The sequence below is a fragment of the Balaenoptera musculus genome, chromosome 9, assembly GCF_009873245.2.
Source record: "Balaenoptera musculus isolate JJ_BM4_2016_0621 chromosome 9, mBalMus1.pri.v3, whole genome shotgun sequence".
NCBI classification, from domain to species: Eukaryota; Metazoa; Chordata; class Mammalia; order Artiodactyla; family Balaenopteridae; genus Balaenoptera; species Balaenoptera musculus.
Window position 1 is genome coordinate 72,772,022 of NC_045793.1, and position 16,788 is coordinate 72,788,809.

At 37.8% G+C, this 16,788-nt stretch overlaps 1 protein-coding gene across 1 annotated transcript in view; it reads left to right on the plus strand.

Moving 5' to 3' along the window:
• The window catches only part of HDAC9 (histone deacetylase 9), a 575,085-nt gene that overhangs the window by 232,757 nt on the left and 325,540 nt on the right, over window positions 1-16,788 (plus strand). Inside the window, exons 13-18 of the mRNA XM_036862952.1 lie at window positions 755-974; window positions 1,137-1,397; window positions 1,449-1,705; window positions 2,149-2,394; window positions 2,588-2,707; window positions 14,166-14,346. Coding sequence (XP_036718847.1) covers window positions 755-974; window positions 1,137-1,397; window positions 1,449-1,705; window positions 2,149-2,394; window positions 2,588-2,707; window positions 14,166-14,346 — 1,285 coding nt within the window. The remainder of the gene's footprint in view (window positions 1-754; window positions 975-1,136; window positions 1,398-1,448; window positions 1,706-2,148; window positions 2,395-2,587; window positions 2,708-14,165; window positions 14,347-16,788) is intronic.

Below are 16,788 nucleotides of genomic sequence, written 5' to 3' on the forward strand. Positions count from 1 at the left end.
AAAGAAATATAAAACACATTTTCACAAATTATATAAGTGCACCACTACATCAGTATATTATATATATTACAAAGCGTGCACAAAAACAGAAATTAAGAAAGGTGTGATAAAAATTAAATAAACATGATCTGTAAATAAATGTTATCTTATGAGGTAACCTTTTATACTATGATGAAAACAGTGTTATTTTTAACAACTTTTTTATTGAGATGTAAATCACAGACCATATGGTTGACTCATTTCAGTGTACAATTCAGTGGCTTTTAGTATATTCACACAGTTGTGCAACCATCAACACAGTCAATTTTAGAACAATTTCATCACCTCCAAAAGAAATTTTGTGCCCATTAGCAATAATTCCCCAATGCCCCTGCCTCAACTCTAGGGAACCAGTAATCTACTGTCTCCATAAATGTGTCTATTCTGGACATTTACGTAAATAGAATTGTACAACACATGGTCTTCTGTGACTGTCTTCTTTCATTTAGCATAATGTTTTCAAGAGTGCATCCATGCTGTAGCATGCACCAGTGCTTCATTACTTACTTTTTCTTTCAAATATGCAATACAGTATTATTAACTGTAGGCCCCATGCTGTATATTAATTATATTCCCAGGACTTATTTATTTTATAACCGTAAGTTTGTACCTTTTGACCACCTTTGCCTCCTCCCCGCCACCCACCAACGTGTACTCTGCGGCGCTCTGGCGGGGCTTGCTGGGATCCTGATGGAGAATCACTGCGGGCCTCCAGACGCCTCCTGGGGGCGCTGGTGGGGGGAAGGTGCGCAGTCGCAGCAGCGCCCGGCTTCCCGCCCCCGCCCCCGCCCCCGCCCCAGCGTCTCGCATCGCGTCCAACGTAGACGGCGCCTACTTCCTCACCACCCGCCAGATGCCCTGTAGGGATCCGAAATCCTTCCTGTACCGTTCGCGCCAGGCTGACTCCGACCTGGACTCTGACAAGGGTGCAACCGGTGCCTGTTTAACCCACAGCGAGCGCACCTGTTTGGAGCCCGTGCTGAAAACTCTCTGAGACTCCGAAAGCTGGTCATTAACAAAGACCTCGCGGAGGAAGGAGCGTAGGAGGAAGCGGAATTTTACCACGTCACCTCACTAGTGACACTTGTAAAGGACAGAGAGAATGGGACAGCAGACCATCACAGGCGCGGGTGAAGCATGCGTACCGCCGGCTTCAGTTGAAGAGGCGCTCACGCAGGTGGCGTCCATCACGTATGAGGGCGGGAAATTAGAGCACCTGGGCAGCATCAGGTCTTCCTGCAACTGGGGGAGTGGAGCCCAGGCCGAGTTCCTCTGCGTGCCCTCTAAAGAGCTGCAAGACTCGCTGTCCGGCCCCACAGTGAGCCCAGCGAGAAAGGCAGGCTTTTTGCAAGAAGGATGTAAGAAGCCACAGGGCTAACAGCCGAAGAAGTCTTTTATCTTTTCCCAAGATGCAGCGAACCACCTTCTCAGGAAGTTTGGCCGTGGGAAGAGACCTGCGTTTGACGATTTACCTGTAGATCCAGGTGTGAGTCCTTTTCTGCCTCTTAAGTTGATGCTGAGTCACGGGACCAGCCGTCCGAGGCCGCATGCGCGCTTGCACCGGAGGCCAGCTGGCGGTGGGCGTCCCTTGGGGGCCCTCCCTCGGTTTTTCCAAGTGCAGCCCGGGCCTGAAGCTTCCGAATCACCGAAGATCATTAAAGGCGACGTTCTTGGTGCTACATAAACAGTCCGTCATGCAGAGTGGGCCTCCCTGGTAGGCAGTGGTCGCAGCACCGTGGCTCTGGGGACTGAGTCCTGGTCCACGGTCAGGCTCCCAGGTGGGAACAGGTGGCGGTTTCTCCCGGCGTCTGCGAGCCGCTCCTCAGAGAGGCGGCCTCCGCCTTCACTACTCCCCAGCCTCTGCTCTGGGGCCGGGCCTCCTTCAGAGCCAGGCTCCTCCACCGGGACCCAGGCCTGGAATCACAGCCAAGGCTTCTCAGTTGTGTATTTTCCTGGCAAGAGACCTTTGCATCCTTCTTTCCCAGGGTCCATAGACTACCCAGTGTTTGTACTTTCTAGAAATGCCTGCAAGTGTTGCGCCGTTTTGGAATGATCTGTTGCATCATGGAAAGGGAGGCAGAAGTTTGGCCACGTCTCTCCCACCCACAGGCTCCTGGGGGAGCCAGTAGCCCTGTCGATATGCCTCTGTCTGGCCTGGGATGGAAGTCGGGGCAGGGGCCTGGCTTCTGGATTCCTAGAAGAACTTGTGTGTGCATGCTTCGAGAACAGACGGCTCACCGGGTCGTGGGGACTGTCAAGAGTCTGGGGGACCTGGCCCAGATGAGCGGCTCTTTGCTTCTTGACCTCTGGCTTCCCAGGGGAGCTGTGCACACTGATCACCCTGGCGGCCTGAAGGTAGGTCAGAGGTTGTGACCTGTCTAGTTTCAAATGCTTCTGGAGACTTCCGCCCGTGCCCCTTTTTCTTTTCCATCCCCCCAAACCTGATTAACCAAGTTCTTCAGAACCTAGGACTTAAGTCCTCCTCTTTGTAAGGTCTGTTGTATGATAAATGTTTGGCCTCAACATTTTATAACATGCTTTTCTATAGGACACATTGAAACACCAGCAGACCAGTTCTCCCCAGTGGAGCCCCAGGAGGAGGGCGGCCTGCCGTTGGCTTTGGCGTGTCCCCTGTGGGGAGCTGCCGGCCACTTTGCCCTTGTTTGATGTACGACCCTGGCATAATACATAAGCTTGTCTTTTTTAAGGTTTGAAGATATTAAGAGTTAATGCAATAAAATTTATTCTAGGAGGATATTTATACTTTTTTAGGTATTTGTATTTTATGAGCTTGCAGTTTAATACCTAAGTTTTCCCCTGAAAATAGCAACTATGATTGTGGTTTTGCAAATGAGGAAAAAACAAAACAAAAAAAGTTTTTATGGCTGGATAGCATTCCATTGCATAGATATACCATATTTTATTTATCCATTCATCAGTTGATGGATATTTGGGTTGTTTCTACTTTGGTCTATTATGAATAGTGCTGATATGAACATTCATGTATGAGTTTTTGTGAGACATATTTTCATTTCTCTTAGGTATATACATATTACTGAAATTGCTGGGTCATATGGTAGCTCTAAGTTTAGCTTTTCAAGGAACTGCAGAACTGTATTTCAAAGCGGCTGCATCATTTTGTCTTCCCTCCAACAGTGTATGACAGTTCCAATTCCTCCACATCCTCACCAACACTTGTTATTAGCTATCTTTTTTATGGTAAACGATTCTAGTTGGTATGAATCTGCATCTTATTGTGATTTTGATTTGCAAATCCCTGACGGCTAATGATGTTGAACATCTTTTCATGTGCTTATTGGCCATTTGTAGATGTATTTTAGAGAAATGTTTATTCAGAAACTTTACTCATTTTTAAATTGGGTTGTCTTTTTATTATTGACGCATAAGAATACTTTAGACATGCTGGGTACAAGTCTCTGATCAGGTATACAGTTTACAGATATTCTCTCTGATTTGTGTGTTAACTATTTACTTGATGGTGTCCTTTGAAGCATAAAAGTTTTTACTTCTGATTATATCTGTATTCTGGGGGGGGGGTGTCACTGTTTGTTTTGGGCCTTATATCAAAGAAGATTTACTTCTATATTTCTTCTAATAATTTTATAGTTTTAGCTCTTGTATTTATTCTGTAATCCATTTGGAGTTAAGTTTTGTGTTTCGTGTGAGGAAGTGGTTCAATTTCATTTGCCTGTGGGTATGCAGTTGTCCCAGCTCCATTTGCTGAAAGACTGTTCTTTCCCTTTTGAATTGTCTTGGCACCCTTGATGAAAATCAGTTGACCATAAATGGAAGGGTTAATTTCTGGGTTTTCAGTTCAATTCCAATTCTGTATGTCTATCCTTAGGCACACTCTTTTGATTACTGTAGCTGTGTATTAAGGTTTGAAATTGGACTCTCCTCCCTAACTTAGGATATCTCAGAGAGTTTGTGCTGTATGACCCTTGATGCAGGGACTGGGTGTAAATCCTACTGTCTAGCCATATATCAAATATTAATATAGTTAACTTGCTTTCTTGTGTTTTTATTTAAAAATTAAATACGAGTAGAAGCTTTGCTATTTTCTTCTGCACTCACTGGATGCATGTGTACTCCCAACTTCGGAGACCACTGCTCTCAGGTACCATATTTGGGTTCTATTCGGCACTATACCAGTTTTTAGCCAAATGTCATCATCCAGTGGCCCACCCCTACTTCAAGCCCCAAGGTAATATTGAATTACTTGTACACACCCAATAACATCTCCAGGAGAGTAGACTTTCTCTGAAACTTCATCTCAATCACTCTGTTCTAACTGTGGTTCTAATTGGATAAAATGATTATTCCAATACACTGGTGAGTTAAAAACAAAATACTAAAGAAAATCTTAGTGACCTAGAATTGCTGATGGGTTTGGGTTTACCAAAGTGTTTTCTGACACAATGTGAAGAAGAAAACAAGAAATTTAAATTACATTGAAAAAAATTAGGTAGATTTATCAACTCAGTCAAATACATTAGAGAGTCAGATTTTTCCCCTAATCTTAGACTAGAAGCAGTTATATTTCTATGATATAATATATACATTCTCAACATTTAGTGAGCCCTTGTGTTCTGGGCTCTAGGTTTAGGACTGAGAGTATGAAAATGCAGTAAGGTTTCTGTTCACAGGTATCTAGTAGTCTCTCTTTTTCCAAGTCCAAATTAATATCCATTCTAATACCCTTAGCATATTTAATCACTTAAAATATTGATATCACAATAAAGTGTAACATTTGGAAATAACTTGAAAAATAGAGTTAAAGATGCTGTTTATTAGGCAATTTGGAAAATACAGGTCAGCCAAAATATTAAGAAAATAACAATAAATCAGTCATATTATCAGTACTTAGAAATGATTGCTTTTAAGTGTCTTTATGTTTCTTTAGTTTCTTAAAGTTTGCACATTTAAATTTGTTTTTTCTTCTGTTCCAAATAATCATTTCAAGTTTCCAGTTTACATTTTTCTGCACTAACTTCTCAGTCCTTTCAGTATCAATGTTTTCTCATTGAGATGAATTTAATGATAATATGTTGAAATTCTAAAGACAAAATATACTTAATTGTACATTTTATTGTATTCATTTATCAATCAGTGCAATCTAGTACAAATTAATTGATATCTTATGAATATATGACCTAAAAGTAAATTAGCATACTTAAAGTTACTAAAAAATATATTTTTCATACTTACTTTTTTCTCACCTACTTTTACTTTTTCTTTATTTCTTTTTTATCTAGTTTTTTTCTTTTTGTATTTTCCAGTGGCTCTTTGTTCCCTCCCTACAAAAACTTAGTCTTTTCAATAAAACCAATTTTATGTTATAATAATATTGGTGTTTTATATGTGCCAATTTATTAAACATTTAACACTTATTTTAAATGTATTAATATACAGAAAAAATAATAAAGATTACATAATGAACATCCATAACATCCAGCTTGAGAGATAAAACGTAATATATATAAAGTTTACTATGTATCTCTTTCTTATTTCATCCTCCTCCCATTCCTCCTTTTCTGAATTTGCTTTTTATTTTTCCCATGCATTTCTTTATATTTTTATTATATTCGTATATACTTAAACAATGTATATTAACTTGCATATTTTTAAACTTAAATAATTGACTTCATATACATTTTTTGCTGGCTTTTTTCACTCATTCACCATTTATACTGTAGGTTTACTGTCCATCTTCACTGTTACTAAATATTAGTCCATTGTTCTTTAAGGTGGTTATAATGATTTATTCTCCTACAAGCAGTCTATGAGTTTCTCTTGCTCTGTGTTTTCTGTAATGCTTGGTATCATCAGACTTTTAAATTTCTGGTCAATCTCATGAGTATAAATTGGTATCTCATGTTGGTTTTAATTTGCATTTTTCTGATTACTAGTGAGGTTTTTCTATTCATGTGTTTGTTGATTTATTGAAATATTTTATTATTTAATCTGGGAATTTCCTGTTCATACTTTCTGTTCATTTTCTGTTCCTATTTATTTTTAGGAGTTATATAGGTAACGTAGACATTAAACATTGCATTATTCTATGTTTTGCAAATATTTCTACCCAATTTGTGGCTTGTGTTTTTCTGGCTTATGATAAACAGAAGTATTTGAATTTCTTTCCTTCCTCAAGTTTAGAATGATATTCTCCATCTACTTCCATAAAACTTTAAAAATTGTGCATTTACATTTAAGTTTTTCATCCACTTTCAGTTGTTTTTTGCATGTAGTGTTAGGTAGGTGTCTAAATTCGTTGTTCCCTTATGGATAACCAGTGTTCCCAACATCGTTTATTGACTATTGTTTACCTGCTACTCTGTAGATCATCTCTGTTATATATCACAAGTTTCCATGTACTCATGGGTCTGCTTCTAGGCTCTCTATTCTCTTCCGTTAATCAATTCTTTTTTTTTTTTTTAATTAATTTATTTTTGACTGCATTGGGTCTTCGTTGCAGTGTGCGGGCTTCTCATTGCGGTGGCCTCTCTTGTTGTGGAGCACAGGCTCTAGGCACGCGGGCATCAGCACTTGTGGCTCGCGGACTCTAGAGTGCTGGCTCAGTAGTTGTGGTGCACGGGCCCAGTTGCTCCGCGGCATGTGGGATCCTCCCGGACCAGGGCTTGAACCTGTGTCCCCTGCATTGGCAGGCGGACTCCCAACCATTGCGCCACCAGGGAAGCCCGTTAATCTATTCTTGTGCTAATATGTCTTAAATAATTTAGTTTTTAGTATGTACAGATATCTGGTTGGGCATATCTCCCCGACTTATTCTTTATTTTCAAAATTCACTTGGCTATTCTCTGCCTTGCTCTCCTATGCAAAATTTAGAATCAACTGAAACATTCCAGAAATTATAGATTCTTTTGGGAAGAACTGTTGTCTTTATGATAGTGATTCTATCACAAAATATAGTGTATCTTTTCATCTACCTAGCTTACATCTCTGACTATAATGTGGTCCTCATATATGATTTGAATAATATTAATTTCTCTTTTTTTCAATAAAAATATATGTAACAGAAAATTTACTGTTTAACCATTTTTAAGTGTACAGTTCAGTGGCGATCAAGTATATTCACATTGCTGTGCAACCATCACCATGAACCATCTCCAGAACATTTTTCCTCTTCCCAAATTGAAACTCTGTAGCCATTGAACAATAACTCTCCATTTCCCCTTCTTGCCAGCCCCTGGCAACCACCATCCTACTTTCTGTCTATATGAATTTAGTTACTCTAGGTGTATTATATAAGTGGAGTCACACAGTATTTGTCCTCTGTAACTGGCATATTTCACTTAGTATGGTGTCTTCAAGGTTTAGCCATGTTGTAGCATATGTCAGAATTTCCTTCCTTTTTAAGGCTGAATAATATTCCATTTTAAATATTAATTCTTTAAAGTTTGTTGACATCTCCTTTATTGTATTGGTCAATTTTGCAGTTGTTACATGTGTGCTTGAAAGAATATGTTTGGCTGCAAGTTTCAATATATCACCAAGGAATTGTGTTAATTCAAATCTTTTGTAGCCTCACTCATTTTGTTATACGTTTGTTATAATCTCCTTCCATGATGTTGATTTTTCTTTATAGTTTTTCTTTATAGTTTTGCCAATTTATGCTTTTTACATTTTGGGCCCCTGTTATTAGTTTTAGAAATTTTTTTTGGTTAATTGAACTTCTGTATTATTTTATATATACCTTTATATGGTCTCTAATATTTTCCCCATAAAGTCTATTTCATCTGGTTTTAACAGGGCTGCACAAGACTTTTACGTCTTTTTGTTGTTGTGTTGTTAGTATTTTCTTATATCATAGAACCTTTTAATTTAATCTTGGTCTGCCAAATAATATAGCCTTTGTACTTTTGAGATTCAGTTTGACTGTCTTCATCTTTTAACTGGCAAATTGAGTACATTCACATCATCTGTGTTTAGTGATATGTGGGAGTTTGTACCATCTTATTTTGTGAATTATATTTGTACAGCTTTTTCAGTGCTTCATTTTTTTCTCCATTTATTTTTAGACTGATTGCTTCTTTGTTTTGTCTCTTTTTAAAAATGTTTGTCTACTTTATAGTTTGCATGTTATTTCTATTTATTTAATAGCTACTTTTAAATTATTAACGTGCATGTTTAGCTTTAAAAAGTCTAAAATTAACCAGTATTTCTACACCCATACTGAATAATACAAAGACTTTAGAACATGTAAATTCCCACTAGCCCTTGGCATCTTATAAGATAATCTCTAGGGATATTTAAGATTCTAATTTTCTGTAAAAGCAAGACTTCTTAAATTCAAAGCACTGCAAACCAAAAAGAAAATTAAATTTTCTCATAATGCCAAACAAGGAGGAACATATTCTTTAAAGAAATGGCTTTAGAAACAGAATTAATATTTTTTCTAATTATTTTCCCATGATCCTTTTTCCTTTACTTTTAGGTCATATCTTTTATTAAACTAATTCAAATAATTTTGATTATTTCAAAGATTAAACACTATAATTTATGATTTCTGTATTTGCTTTTGCTGAAATTGCATGATGATATTGATTATAGCACACAATGAGTAATATGTCTGGAAGCAAAGGTAACCATCCAGAACAAAGTGAAAACCCAGAAGCCATAAAATAGGTCCCTGAGCAGTGGCAACAAGAAAGCAAAATAAAACCAAACAGAAGCAAAATAAAAAATCACTGCTATCACAGAAAAATAGAACCTTGAAGTCTCCTCAACCCAGGGGCTTTATCATTTCATAATCTCCATTAGCAAGCCCTCTCAAATATTTAACTCTAAGCAAGAACATTGTGCCTGCCATACAGAGACCTATATATAGAGACCCACTTTCCAAATAGATGGCAGTGCCTATGCCCCACAGCTTAGGAAGGCCCAGGCCCCAATGACATTGATGTCCTGCTAGGCATCATTGAAGAATTTATAAAGTAGGGGCATAATAACTCTTCACTGAAAGTACTTTGCAACTTTTATCAGTGGGAGGAGACAGAAGATGTTCAGGCGTAGTGGCCTTAGGCCACTTCATATAGAAAAGGTTGTCGTACACATCTCAGTAGCCTGACAGAATGTCCCTGAATAACAGTCTGGCAAAGTAACCAATCAAAACCAAGTCCCTAGTTAAATCACCTGAAAAAAGAAAGACCACGTATGCATAAGAAGCAGGCTCAAAATACTACATATATTTAAAAAGTATTTTAAACAAGAATGCTTTCAGGGGATGAGGGCATGTTTATTATTTATTAGGCATGACACATTTTCCAAAGGCACTCAATAGATGACAGGTTAATTTGGGTATCCATGCAATTTTTAGTAGCAGTAGGTTCTGAACTGTTAGATATTTTATTTTTCTGATGATGCAAGAGAGAGACATGCATTTTTGTCCTTACTTCGAAGTATGGGAAATAGCCATGAACAAAATTCGCTCTCGTTAAAATTGCTAATAGAAAAAAATGTTTAATGAAACACTTTTTTAGCTATAAAAATACTATCTCAATTTTCAGCCTCATGAAGGAAGCTTTTTATTGGTGAGGAGTAATATCCATCTGAAATAAAAGTGGCCTACAGTTTTGTGATACTTTGGTCACTAATATGTACCATAATAATCAGTGCCTTACTGGATTGTCAAGATATGCCCTATACATTAAAAGTTATATTTCATTTGTAAAGACGTATAATTGTAGTCAACTCTTTTGAAAGTGAATAAACTTTTCTCTCTTTTATAGTCCTTTTTTGGTAGAAGGTTCAAAAATATTTGATTCATGTCTGCTCTTAGAACCAATGATTATGAATCTGTCCCAGTGAAGTGTTTGAAAGGTTCAACTATTTATTTTAAATAACATTTGCCATTTTTCTTAATTGTGATATGCAGAAAGTTTGGAAACCGCATAAAAGCACAAAGGAAAAAAATAATTCTCAAATCACTTGTTTCCCTCAGCTCTTGGCTCCATCACTAAATAACTTCAGAGTATAGTACTTGGATAATTGTTTTGTCTGTTCTCTATTTTCTTATATTTTCATTAGCCATTCCTTGGTTCTTTATATAATGATTGCTTATAAAATGCTTTCTTGTTTTATCCTTGTAGTGAGATCTTAAAGATGGCCATGTATCTCCTTTCTAGTCATGTATTTATTCAAGATATATTTGTTAACACCTACTATATGTGTGAAACACTGCATGGGAATATATGATTCAGTAGGCAAAGCTCATATCCTTATGGAACTTCCTATTTATGGACAAAGTGCTTGAATTTGGGTGTCAACCTATAAGATCAGGAGCCATGCTTAACTCACTTTCCTATCTATACAACCCAGCATGGGATCTATCAGTATTTTCTATCTGCATGCACAGTAGATATTGGAAGGACACTTACATGTGATGAATAAATAACTACTATTGAACAAGTAGTTGTTTGTCTCTTACCTACATTGCCGTATTCCTAATAGTATGGATAAGTAGATTAGATAAGTAGAATTGAGTAAGTAGAATTTGCTTGCCTGTTTGTGAAGGTCTGTGTTGAGGTGTAACATTTGTATCTTGGTTATGAGGTAGCAAACTGTAATTCCATTATCTCAAAGGTTCCTGTGAAGTCCAAGTAAAGCAATAAATATGCTTTATTAGCAAAGAAAGAAAGAAGGTGGCAGTGGTATTTACATGGAGCTCTTACAGTATTGAGTTATTCATTAAGAGGTAAAACATTTAGTAACCCCAGTCATCTAAAACATGGTTATGTTATTTGAAAAAAAACATGGCCTTTAACTCTCAAATATCTGTTACATATGCTTTTTTAAAAATTAATTAATTAATTAATCTATCTTGGTTGCATTGGGTCTTCGTTGCTGCGCGTGGGCCTTCTCTAGTTGCGGCGAGCGGGGGCTGCTCTTCGTAGCGGTGCACAGGCTTCTTATTGCGGTGGTTTCTCTTGTTGCAGAGTACGGGCTCTAGGCGTGTAGGCTTCAGTAGTTGTGGCACGTGTGCTCAGTAGTTGTGGCTCACGGGCTTTAGAGAGCAGGCTCAGTAGTTGTGGCACACGGGCTTAGTTGCTCCGTGACATGTGGGGTCTTCCCGGACCAGGGATCGAACCCGTGTCCCCTGCATTGGCAGGCAGATTCTTAACCACTGCAAGTCCCATGTTACATATTCTTAATGCACAAATAAATATTTAGCTTCAAGAAAGCATAAGAAAAGATACAAAATGCAGCAGAATATAAGTTCACAGATGATATAGATCCAGTCCCTGGTTCAAAGAGCTTTCAATATTACACATGGAAAGATGATTTCACACACACACACACACACACACACACACACAAAACCTATCTAGAGCCTTCTCCCCACTTTGCATCTGGCTAATGGAATTTATCTTTTACATCTCAAGTTAAATGTCACTTTCTTAAAGTTCCCTCAACCTCTACATTAGGTTCTTCTTGACAGTTTTTCATGGTACTCTGCATTTTTCCCATATAGCACTCATTATATTTATAATTACATTATACTTAGAAATATTTAGTATTTGTCTCCTCACTAGACAATAAACATAAAAAAGGCTCAACACACCTGCAAAGTGTCTGGCTCAGAGTGTGACCTCAGTAAGTAGTTACTGCATGCAGTAACTCTAAAATATAAAAGATGGTGGCAGGGAAATGGAGAGAGAAAAACAAAGTGTGATGGGAATGTAGTGGAGAGGGAAAGTGCATGTAATATATGGTCTTGAAAAGGTTCCATGTAAAATTTGAAGAGGACTTTAGAGGTAGTGAATGGTTGCTGAATGTGAAGCTTCATGGACACACCTAGAGGGGGTGATACAGAAAAGATAGATTGGAAGCACGAATGATCAGAGCCAACATATCCGTTAGACACAGTAGACACTGTGCCCAGAACCCATGATACACTAAGGGGCCCCAAAAATGTTTTAAATGTTAATTTTTAATCAGAAAAAATGAATATTATAATAATGATTCCAATGTATGCCAATATTAGCCTAAAATTTAATTCTTAATATTTTTTATACAGGAAAGAGCCCATGAATGCAGCCCTGGGGATGATATTTGTTATACAGTAGATAGGATTTGAGCTGGAATCTGAAAAAGGAATAGAAGATCTAACATTGAAATTCAAGTTGGCCTCACTTAGGGAGATTCCAGATGACAGGCTAGTGAGGTTCTTCAAACTTTGCTTTAACCTTCACAGACTTTCTATCAGCTTTTTACTTATAGGAGAGCTTTAGGAAGAGAATTCTTGCAGGAAAGAATTGGATGGGTTGATTTTAGAGGTAGGGTAATCAATCAAGGGCCTTTGCATTAGTTTGGATTATAATAGAAAGAGACAGAAGGGATAGATATTACAAACATCCAGGTATATATTTACCCAGGCATTTTAGATCACATGCAGAAGAGCTCATTTTCTCCATAGAAAACTCCCAAAGTCATAATTACACATTTACATTCCCTGTATAAGTTTCATGAGAGGAGGAACCATGTCAATCCTACTGCTGTACCTTAGGGAATTGAACATGGAGATGCTCAAGAAAACAAGAGATTTAGACTCCTGTAGATGTGTTAAAACTATTAGAACTAGAACTACATCCTGGCCAAATCATTCTAATCATCAAAGCAAATGCCCAGAGCTCAATGATGTGACAAATGCCTTCCAATTGATTGATGGTTCAGTTATTCTGCAGAGCAAAACTGAAGTAACACCATATACACATACATTAATTATAACTTATTTTAAAGTTAATTTTAAAGGATTCTTAACTTTTTTCTAAGTTGGGGAATCTCTGTCTATGGTCTATAACTAAATATATATTCATAATCAACTCATTTTTATATACAGCATTAACTCATACAGAGAAAGTCATACTGATATAAAACCATGTAATATGCATTGAATACAGTTGTGTTGTATATAGATTTGTTAGCATTCTCACTAAGTAAATAATTTGTACACTAAGGATGTACCAAGCCTTGTGCTAGAGGAACACCACCCTAAGAAGAAGGTTAAGGCAGGGCCTTACTAAGGAGAGGTGATGTTTGCATTCAGTCTTAAAACAGTACATGCCTGGCAGGTAGACCAAAGCAGAAGAGCATGTACATTTTAAGAATTATAGCAATTAGGCTTGTATTTAAAAGGCTTTGTTAACCTTTTGGAGTATTAGTTTCCTTATCCACGGAACGTGATGATCATCCTTTGTATCACTGTTCAGCTACTATTCACGTTTGTTGGGAACATGGAAAAGGAAACAAACGTAAAAATCAACACGAAGGTTATGAATCCCCTGCTGTTGAAGAGAGGAAATATTCGGTGTGTAACACTGATAGTTAAATTAACCACCTGTCTCTATTTTAGAGATTGTCTCTTTTGGAGACAGAGGAATAGACCAAGTGAATCTTTCAGGAGCTTCCAAATTCTGGCTCCTTGATTTCATAACTTGAGAAGTATGAAGAATGATAATGCTGTTAAATCACTGAGATTGTATTTAATACTTTATAAAGAAACTAAACCTTTTCATAGTACTGAGATTACACCATGCAACCTATGAAAAATTCCTTATTCTGTACCATTATATGAAGACTGAAAGCTGTCAAATATAGTCATTAAATTGGCAATTCTTAGGCTCCTATAAATGTCATTGACAATATTACTGAAATAAATTCAAGATAGGGTTTTCAGAATTGAGCCTCGTTGGTGGTTTGAAAGCAGTTGAATTGTTCTCTCGCTTTGCGTTGTAACAATTCTGGGGCTGTATTCAAAACGTTGGTATCAAGGTAGGAAATGAGTCTAAGTCAATGTTCCCCTTGAGGTTAAAGGTCTGTTTCTTTCAATCAGTTCAAACTGACAGGCCTCCTGCCATCACCTCCTCCTTAGCCAGGCAGACAGGCCCTGGCCGTCAGTGTGAAAACATCTGTTGAATGGATTTATTGACTAGATCGTGTTTTGTTTCTCCCTTTCTCTATTTTTTTTCCTTCACACCGTTTATTATGTCTCTGACCTGATGAACTTAATTGGTTGCCATGTCATTCTCAGTGTCTCCCTTAGTGCTTGTCTCATGTTTCTTTCTACTGTGCTCTTCTCTCGACAGCAGCCCTTCCTGGAGCCGCAGCAAGCACGTGCGCTCTCGGTGCGCCCAGCTCAGCTGGCCGCGGATGGCATGGACGGATTAGAGAAACATAGTCTTGTCTCCAGGACTCATTCCTCCCCTGCTGCCTGCGTTTTACCTCACCCAGCAATGGACCGCCACCTCCTGCCTGGCTCTGCAACTGGTGAGAATCCCTCAAGACTCTCCCTAATAGGCAGGCTAAATACACCGTTCTTGTAGGATTAAGTGATTTAAATGCTCTGAATAACTCCAAGAGCAGAACACTCCATTTTAACCCAGTGCAACCCAAATTTTATGAGATTATATTGGCCACAAGACAAACAGCACATCTAATAAGTCTTGGGCTTAGTATTAATAGCCTCATAAATTGTTATCATTCAAGGGCCTGGAAAACACATCAACAGGTGCATGGGTCCCTTTTGGAAACAAAAATCCCTACAACATTCTTTAGCAGTGTTCCTCAGTCTCTTCCTTCTAGTAGTCCTGGCCACTAGGAAATTTATGATGCTGGCTTCATTTGAGTCTGAAGAGTGCCCCTCTTCCAGTTTGTTTTTTTTTGCTGTTTTGTTGGTGTCCCTGTTTTCTTCTGACTTTCCATACAAATGACTCATAGGAGACAGTGGTGCCAAGGCAAACCTTGTTTAATTCTACATACATGAGTTCCATTTCCATTTATTATGGCACCGATGGGTGGGCTATTTGACCACCCTCTTCCTTTGCCTACAGCTGTGTTTGATATTTCAGAACCTGGCTACAGAGGAAAACAAACCAGATAATTCCAAGGCCAAAAGAAGGTCAAGTCCGGAACACACACAAAAAAAGGGTGCTGTTCTCTCACAAAGGAGCTGTACCATAAATATCCATGTGGATAAATATTCCTTTAAGTCTGCTGGCCCCTGTTCTTGTTCCGTGCTCTCAAACTGTGGCTCATCAAATGAAAGATATTCTAGCCCTAAGGGCTCATAACTTGGATGCAGCAAGGGGAGAATTCAGATGTACCTTCCCCCAAAGTCTCTCACAGGTTATCTGATTTATTTTTGAAGCAGTTTTTAGGATTCGGAGTTTGTTTTTGTGGCTTCTGTGACCTCAAGCAACCCTTTGTGCTTGGAAAAGTTAAAATACTTTTTCTGAAATCACGTTCCCAAGCCTTGATATCATCTTTTATTTAAAAATCAATGAATGAAATGGCCAAGTTATTTAACTTTGACAGACATCTTAATAAGTACGCATAGGAGCTACTTTTTATAATGTGTTACACCCCAAGCCAACATTCCATACTAGGAGCTACAGTCGTTATATTTGGATATATTTCCTTCACCACATTAGCCACTGCCTCTGATCCCTCTATGACTTGGAGCAAAGCAGACCTACCCTGGTATCCCAGATGACCCAGGACTGCAGCCCACTGTCAGCGGAAGCCGCTTGGATCAGTCAGGCCTGGTTCTATCCCTGGTCTTCAGAGAATTTTTGCTCAAAGCCAGATACATGATGTAGAGAAATACTTTTTGTAGGTAGTGAGAGCAGCAGCCTTTAAGAATTAGATACTTCTCAATTCTTTTTACTGAAAGTGTTTTTTATTCAGCCCTAAGCTTTCAGAGACACAGACACCCTATTGTAATGCAGGTTACATTCACTCAGAATCATTTCCTTAGTTTAAAAGTGAGCTTGATTATAAAGTGTTGTGGTGCGGTTTCCATGTGCGCTGCTGTCTACTATTGTAATCCTACTGATAGTTTCTTTTCTTGGTCAAGAGGGGTGACCCTTTCCTGACATGTTTTGGTTTCCTCTACTTTTATATGTTCCTTCCATATGAATGAAGCAAGATCTCTGAATATTAGAATGATCCTACTAGTTTGAGAAAACATGTTGAACAGGGTTTGTAGCCCTTAAAAGAATCAGGTGAAAGGGTGGACTGCAAACCAAATAACATAAGCATGACATAAACATAACCTAATCCTTCAGACTGAAGACTGGGTCATTTCACGTGATTAGTTTCTTTCTCATAATGTCAACATCCTAGTATTTATCAGAGTTTATATTCCAAACACAAATAGGGAAATCAGCTTGAGTTTATTTTCATTTTTAATGTACGTGATGAGGCACATTTCTTGCCTAAATGAGAGATTATATAAACTTATATTTTAAAAAATACAGGATTTTGTACTCAGTAGGTATTCAATAAATTTTAGTTGAATGAACAAATACTGATTTGTAGTATATGTACGTGATATATGTACATATAAATCGTAAACACTTAGGAATTTACTAGTTCAAATTTGAAAACACTGAAAATGAAAGTTACTTTGTAATTATTGTTCTGTAAAGAATGACTAAGTGATTTCAAAGTTACATACTTCAGTAGAGAAGAACCTTCTTATTGTCTTATTTACCTTAAGAATGTTGCATCCTAACACTTAAATTCTTAAAGTAAAAATATTAGATTTTTTTTTTAAAAACATGCAAAGTATATAATTTATGTATCTGTTAATAGCCCCTCCACTGTCATTGGGACGAAAAATATATATTTGATTGGTGACTTTCATTTAGTGCTTTTCCAAATCCAAAGGAAATGAAATGCACTGTCTTCACTCTGCTCCTCCACATA